General features: G+C 47.8%; 1 protein-coding gene across 1 annotated transcript; it reads right to left on the bottom strand.

The window, feature by feature from the left end:
• Nucleotides 1–498: 498 nt before the first annotated feature.
• LRRC55 (leucine rich repeat containing 55) lies at nt 499–6785 on the bottom strand. Its single transcript, XM_006875742.1, has 2 exons — nt 5996–6785; nt 499–734 (listed from the first exon to the last, which is right to left on the bottom strand). Exons 1-2 carry the CDS (start codon nt 6714–6716, stop codon nt 499–501), a joined length of 957 nt encoding a protein of 318 aa, XP_006875804.1. The 5' UTR covers nt 6717–6785.
• Between the last annotated feature and the right edge of the window lie 288 nt (nt 6786–7073).

Below are 7073 nucleotides of genomic sequence, written 5' to 3'. Positions count from 1 at the left end.
GTGTCAGAGGGAAAGTTTGGGTTCTGCACCACTCCCTTTCTGTGCACTTAAGTCACCAGAGATGGTTCATAGTTCTCAACCTACCACTCACTGGCCTCTGGCTGCTCGTACCCACTCTTTTGCATCCTACTCATTCTTCATCACCCAGCTCCCATTATCACCTCCACTCTTGGAATTCTCTTAGACTGTTAGGCGCATCGATGGTCCCCACCTCTGAGCTTCCATAACGATGTGCTCACAGTACTGACCTATCATCTTAAAAGGAAGAGTGTTGGAATCTCTTTCCCCTCCTAGATGTTGGTTAGTGCTTTCAGGGCAGGAACTGAGTCGAATTCATAATACAGTCCCAATTTCCAGCACAGTGCTTGGCCCAAAGTCAATGCCCAAGGTGAGTTTCCCGACTTTGTTCCCATGGTTCTTTACGCACGGAACCAGAGTGGGCAACAAGTAAGCATGTCCAGCAGTGGTGGGCAGCATGGAGGACGCGAAGCTCCCACATCAAATCTCTTCTTCTTCACTGGCTTTGCTCCAGCGGTGGCAGCAGTTGGCTGTGATGCCCAAAAGAAAGTTGGTGGCCACAGATGCAATGGAGACCACGAAACCCACAAAAGCGATGAAGAGGTAATCGTCCAGGGTCAGTGTCAGGTGGCAGGCCTTGAAGCTCTCCTCAGTGAGGGAGAAGAGTGGGGCGCCTTCAACTTCAGGGGGGCCCCGGCACTCGGCCAACTGAGAATCTACAACACAGGACGCAGGGAGGGTGAGGTCCAATGGAGTGGGTTGGAGCATTCCTATCACTTTCAGAGGAAGTGTAAAAACTTTACTTATCTTCTTCCCCCAAACATTACTTATTTCCTTTATTCTCCTAACAACCTTCAAGGCAAGTATTTTTTATGTAATTTTTTTTAGATGAGAAAATCACTACTTGGAGAGTTTCATAATTTACCTAAAGTACAAGAGCTACCATTAGTGGTAGGTCTGACATTTTGATGAGGTTCTAACACATGGAGGCCTGGGGTGGCACTGTGGACTAATGCAGCAGACTGCAAAGTCGTTTGAACCACAAGGTCGGTGGTTCAAGTTCACCAGTTGCTCCTTGGAAACCCTACACAGGGTTGCTATGGGTTGGAATCGACTTGACGGCACTTAACAACAACAATATCTCTTAGGAGTCCTGGTGTGGCATTGTAGGATAAAGCACTGGAACACAAGGTCAGTGGTTCAAACTCATCGTTAGCTACTTAGAAACCCTATACAGGGTCACTATAAATCCTCACAAAAACCAACAACAATAATTTCTTATGGGGTCCTGGTGTGGAACTGCTGGATAATGCACTGGACCGCGAGGTCAGTTTTGAGCCACAAGGTCGATGGTTCAAACCCACCAGATGCTCTTCGGAAACCCTATATAGGGTTGCTATTAGTTGGAAGCAATTCGATGGTACTTAACAACAACAACAACAACAACAATCATATCTTCTGGATCATAGTGGCTGTATAATATAAACACTAGACTGTTAACCAGTGGTTCAGGCTCACCAAGCTTTGAGAGAAAGATGAAGCTTTCTACTCTCACAAAGATTTACAGCCTAGAAACCCTTTTACAGGGTCGATATGTGTTAGAATTGACTTGATGAGACTTAACAACCAAAACCCTCTCTTGTGGAGTCCCTGGATAGTACAAATGAAGTTCATTCGGACAGACCTGGTGAACTACTTCTGAAAAACCACCCATTGAATACTAAGGATTACCTTCCTATTCTGACACATGAGGTCACCATAAACTGGAGCCAACGCAATGAAAACTGCTGTCATCTTTTACAGCTGCCTTCGAATTGATCCTAGTTTCTGTCCTTAAACCAAACATAGTTGACAGAGCGATCCTTTCAAACCTGAAGTCTGATCACGTAACTCTGCTTGAAACCCTCACCTGGCTTTCCATCCTCCCAGAGATAAGGCCAAAGTCCTCACAGTGGCCTCCTCTCTTCCTCTCTTCTCCTTACTGATTTTGCTCCAGCTACAACCCTGACCATTCTTTCATAACCCTAAATACATTCCCTCTTGAGAAGGCCTTGCTGGAATGCTTCACCCCAAGATTTCTGCCCAGCTCAGTCCCATAGTCCTGTTGTCTTTGCTCCAATATCACCGTATTAGTGAGCTTTGCTCTCACCATCCTACATAAAACAGCCATACGCACTTCATCTTGCTCGAAGCTCTTCCCATCTCACATAATCTGCTTTTTTTATCTAGTACTCATCACTGTCTGACAGACTATGCATTTATTGTCTATCTCCCCTCCCCCTTTGAGTACTAGCTCCTTCCAGAGTATCCTTGGCACTAGAACAGTGTCTTGTCCAAACTAAGTGCTCAGTGAATGTTTGTTCAATGAATCCATGAGTGAATGACTCTGTCCAACTTCAAAACATTGGATCTTTCTTCTCTTCCGGGTGTTTTTTCCATATATATATAGGGTGTAGAGTTAAGAGTATGGACTCTGGTAAAATTGGACTAGTAATAATATACACCTTATAGGGTTAATACAATAAATTAGATGTTCCTAGTTCCTAATAAGCACTATGTAGTGTTGTAGGCTAAGCACTGGACTGTGAACCACAAGGTCAGCAGCTCAAACCCACCAGCTGCCCCTCGGAAACCCTGTACAGGTTCTCTATGAGTTGTAACCAACCCGATGGCATAACAAGAAGAGCAATGTTAAAAACAAACTTGTTGCTGTTGAGATGACTCCAACTCATGATAACCCCATGTATGTCAGAATAGAACTGTATTCCATAGGATTGTTAATAGCTGATTTTCAAAAGTAGATCATTGAACCTTTCTCCCAAGACACCTCCAAACTTTCAGTTAGGTGCGGAGCCATCGACCATTCACATCACCAAGGGACTCCCATAAGAACTCTGTAAATGTGTGGCTTTATTATTATCCTAGGTTAGCCTTTCTTGACATGTCAGTGAGGGTCATGTTCTGACCACATGTTTCTGAAGGAAGGCGACTTCTCCTTCTGCAGAACTACAGTTATCTCCAATATTTGAGGCTCTTGTCTCACCCTCCAAGAGTCACTTTTATGAGGTGTGTGATGGACATCCATCGTCTCACCTTACTCTCTCTGCCTTGGAAATAAGAGTGGCATGTAGGTGGCAGTACTGCCAGCTGGACCTTGGGATCTTGGGGAACACTTTTGTGGCCACTGGCTTCCTCTTGGGCATCACAGCTAATAACAATTACTTGCAGAGAGCAAGGCCAGGAAAGAGGAAGTTTTGGAGAAGCCAGTCAGTCCCTCCATCACTGGGTAAATATGATTCCATCTCTCACCTTGGGTGAGTCAGTTTTGTCTTTCTGGCTCTTATGCTTTTCCTCTAGGAAAAGGGGAATGATCTAACCTTAAATAAATTCTTTAAGAAGATGAATGTGAGGAATGTTTCTAAATTATGTGCTACACAAATGCTCTTGGTTCAACCGGCAGATTTTGAAGACAGAGAATAAAATGATTGATTTGGATCAAGCCTTTTGAGAAATGAATGAGCATCATTGTCTTTAGAAATGGAGAGTCAGGTTTAGATGCAGCTTGCCTCAAACCCTGGGTGGAATGGTCCCTGACACCTGGGTACACAGTACTACAGACCCAGCCCAAGATGAGAAGGTGTCTGGAGTTGACCCCTCAAGGGCTCTCTCTATTAGGAAACGGGAAGGCCCTGAACTCTTAGATGTACGATTTAGGTGTGTATGTGTATTGGAGCAGTAGTGATGGAGATGAGAGAATTGTGGCTGGGGTACATGAGGACATGAGCATGGACCAGCCCGAGAACACTCGGAGAGCAATGGTAGGAGGTCCTGGGCTTGACGTGCTCTCTGGTGAACAAGGGGCCAGTCTTGAAGTCAGATTTTGTCCTAAGGGTGCTCTTAGACCTCCCTCTGTTGAACTGTGCCCAAAAAGCATCAGTAATACTGGGAATTACATGAAGAAAAAAGGAAAAAGAGGTGAAAAAGACATAAAGGAAGAGGATAATCCAGTCCTACCGACACTGGCAAGTTCTTGGTCTCTAAGAGGAAATACATTGGATGGTGTGGTGTGGAGCGCAGGACGCTCTATGGGGAAAAAAGGGCCCTGGGTTCCTAGCTGTGACCTGCTTGCGTGTTCATCGTGGTCCCTCATCTGTGAGACTGCAGAGATGGGAGTCTTTGATTCTTCAGCAGGGCAGTGAGGACTCAGATGACTGAGAAAAAGAGATCTGTAGGTCTGAGGGAAGAGGAGTGTCTTAAACTGTGTTTTCTGTCCTTAATGCAGGAGTGAGGAAGGGGAGGCAGAGAAGGAGAGCAGGTGGGAAGACCACTCTCCCAGCTCCTCCTCCTGTCCCCCACTTTCGCCCCATCTCAGTCCCCAGCTATTCTGGTCCCAGAGAAACTCTGCCCACAACTCTGTGAAAACATTGGAATCGTGACCCACAGCCCCCCAAGCTATTTCAGTCCTGTGCTCCCCACGCAGTTTTCCTCTTCCTCCCACCTCATTCAACATCTCTTCTGAGCACACACGGAGACCTTGCACCAGGAACGCCTCTGGGTTGGATCCCAACCTCTTCCTGGGGTTCTATGGCAAGAAGTGAGTCCAGACCTAGTGCTGTACATGATGGAGGGTCTACAGCTGGATATTGCCTGCCACCTGGCCAGTGAGGTCACTGCTAGGTGGGCCAGGACCCATCATATCTGTGTGGTTTGGGCTTCTTCAGGTCCCAATCCACCCTCTAGCTGGGAATGGCTGGCTACCACATCTTAACTCATCCTCTCAGTTCCTTACCTTATGCTCAAACCTTATAAAACTCTGCTGAGGTCCTTTGACCTGCCCATTACTCAGCCCCTGGCTCTTCCTGTGAGTTCAGAATCTGGCTCTTCAGGTACAGCTAGAGGACAGTCAGACTGACTTCTGGAGTTCGATTCCTGTCTCCACTTAGCAACAATGTGATTTTGGGCAAGTTATTGAACCTCTCTGTGTTTTTCTGCCCTCTGTAAAGCAAGTCTGCATTATGGTTCTCTTGAGGAGAAGATGAACTAACACATGTAACATGCTTAGAATTGGTCCTAGCACTTAGTGAGCACCAGAACAAACAGTGTTGCCCTTCACCATTTGTCAGACAGTCTTCTTGGTACTCAGTAGACTTAGAAAGAAGTCTCATAGGGTAGAACAGAGCTCAGAAGTCAAATCAACCTGGGTTTTTCCTTGTCCCTACCGATTTCTATGAGTGACATTGAAAAAGTCCTTTAATTGTTTGAAATCTCAGCCCCTTCATGAGGATAAAGTCCTGTTCAGTTGAGTTGCCCTTCAGTTCACTCATGGGGACCCCATGTGAGTCCAGAGTAAAACTGTGTTTCACTGGTTGATTATTTTTTATTTTTGAAATAGATTACCAGTTCTTTCTTCTAAGGAGTCTCTGGGTGGTCTTGAACTTCCAACCTTTTAGTTTGTTCCACCCAGGGACTCTGGGGATTATCCAAATGGGAAGCCCTGTGGGCAGGTCTGTTCTGTCCTATAGGGTCACTGTGAATTAAAATTCACTGACAGCACTCAACAACAACAACCAGCTTTATGGGAATAGATCACCATATCTGTCTCCTGAGGAGCTTCAGCGATGGGTTCGAACAACCAACATTTTGGTTAGCAGTCAAGTGCTTAGCTATTGTGCCACCAAGGTAGAAGCTCATTACATACTTTCTATGACTAGCTATTTGTTCTCTGTCTGTCTGCCTCATGTACTCCCAGGTACCACAGAGACAATTGCCTGTCTTACTAACTGATGGGAGCCCACAGTACTTACCCCAGCATAGCAAGTGCTCACCAAATACTTGTTGAATGAAAGAGCTGGTGAACTAAAACAGGCAAATAGGGATCTGAGCACACAGTAGGTACTCTAGGGCTCTAAGTCCCTGCTTCTGCTTTGGGGGTCATTGTCTTCAGCCAGGCAAGCCCAGTCCTGCTCCTTTTCCTTACCTGCTGTGCAACGCTGGATCCTATTTCGAAGCCACTTCAGCAGGGGTTCCATGGTGCAGCCACATACCCAGGGGTTACCACCAATCTGCAGGGTCATCAGCCCTGGCAGGCCCTCAAGGGCCTCCAGGCTGAGAAAAGCCAAGCCTCCATAGCTGAGGTCCAGGTCTCGGAGCTGCACCAGGCCCTGGAAGGCCTGTGGGTGAACTCTGCGCAGCCATGGGTTGTGGCTCAGGTCAATGTGCACCAGCCCATGGGCTTCCTGGAACATGTCAGCCGGCACGTGGCTGAGGTTGTTGTAACTCAGATCCAGGTGTGCCAAGCGCTTGGCGTGCAGGAAGAGGCCTGGGGGCAGCTCCACCAAGGAGTTGTTACGCAAATCCAGCACCCAGAGCTCCATGTAACACGTGAGGTAGCCGGGTGGCACGGTGGCGATGCGGTTGTGGGCCAGGCTGAGGTTTCGGGTGTCCATTGGCAAGTCTGGAGGCACGGAGAACAGCCGCTGGCTGCTACAGTCCACCACCTGGCTATGGCACGTGCAAAGGACTGGACAGCTGGTGCCGGCATCCGAGTGCATCACCCTGGCTGCCAAGAGGAGGGAGACCAGAAGCATGGCTAGGTGGGGTGGCCCGGGCCAGGGAAGCTGGGCCCAGGTGGTCCCCATCTTAGGCATCTGGTACCAGCAGTGTTGAAGGGAGCTCATTGGGGCTGGGGCTGTGTCCATGGATTCAAGAGTCTGTAGCACAGGATGGCAGTTACATCAGGGGCCAGATACCTGGAAGGTGGGGCTTCGTAGCACATGGTATCATGGCTCAAGCCTTTCCTGGGAGCCTTTAAGGACAAAAGAGCTTCCCAGGTGAGATCTGCAGAAAATCTCCATCTGGAGTTGAAGGGGTAAGAAACCCAGTTGAGATCCCCCAGGATCTAGAAAGATGATCAAAACTTGAGCTGGGAAGGGCAAGAGGATGAGGCTGGACCAGCTGCCAGCGGTTCCTGGAAGGCTCCCTGCAGACCTTTTGTGTGTCTCTCCCCCATGCCTGCTGGGTGCTTCCTCCTGGTGCTCTGCATGAGAGGTGGGAAC

This window comes from Chrysochloris asiatica, unplaced genomic scaffold (genome assembly GCF_000296735.1).
Source record: "Chrysochloris asiatica unplaced genomic scaffold, ChrAsi1.0 scaffold00339, whole genome shotgun sequence".
Taxonomy (NCBI): domain Eukaryota; kingdom Metazoa; phylum Chordata; class Mammalia; order Afrosoricida; family Chrysochloridae; genus Chrysochloris; species Chrysochloris asiatica.
The sequence above is the reverse complement of the archived record's forward strand: the minus strand, read 5'-3'. Positions and strand labels throughout refer to the sequence as shown.

Coding starts and splice junctions, on each gene's coding strand:
- LRRC55 (XM_006875742.1), bottom strand. CDS start 6,716: ATGGACACAGCCCCAGCCCCAATGAGCTCCCTTCAACACTGCTGGTAC. Junction 735..5,995: donor GATCCAGCGTTGCACAGCAG/GTAAGGAAAAGG, acceptor CCTGTGTTGTAG/ATTCTCAGTTGGCCGAGTGC.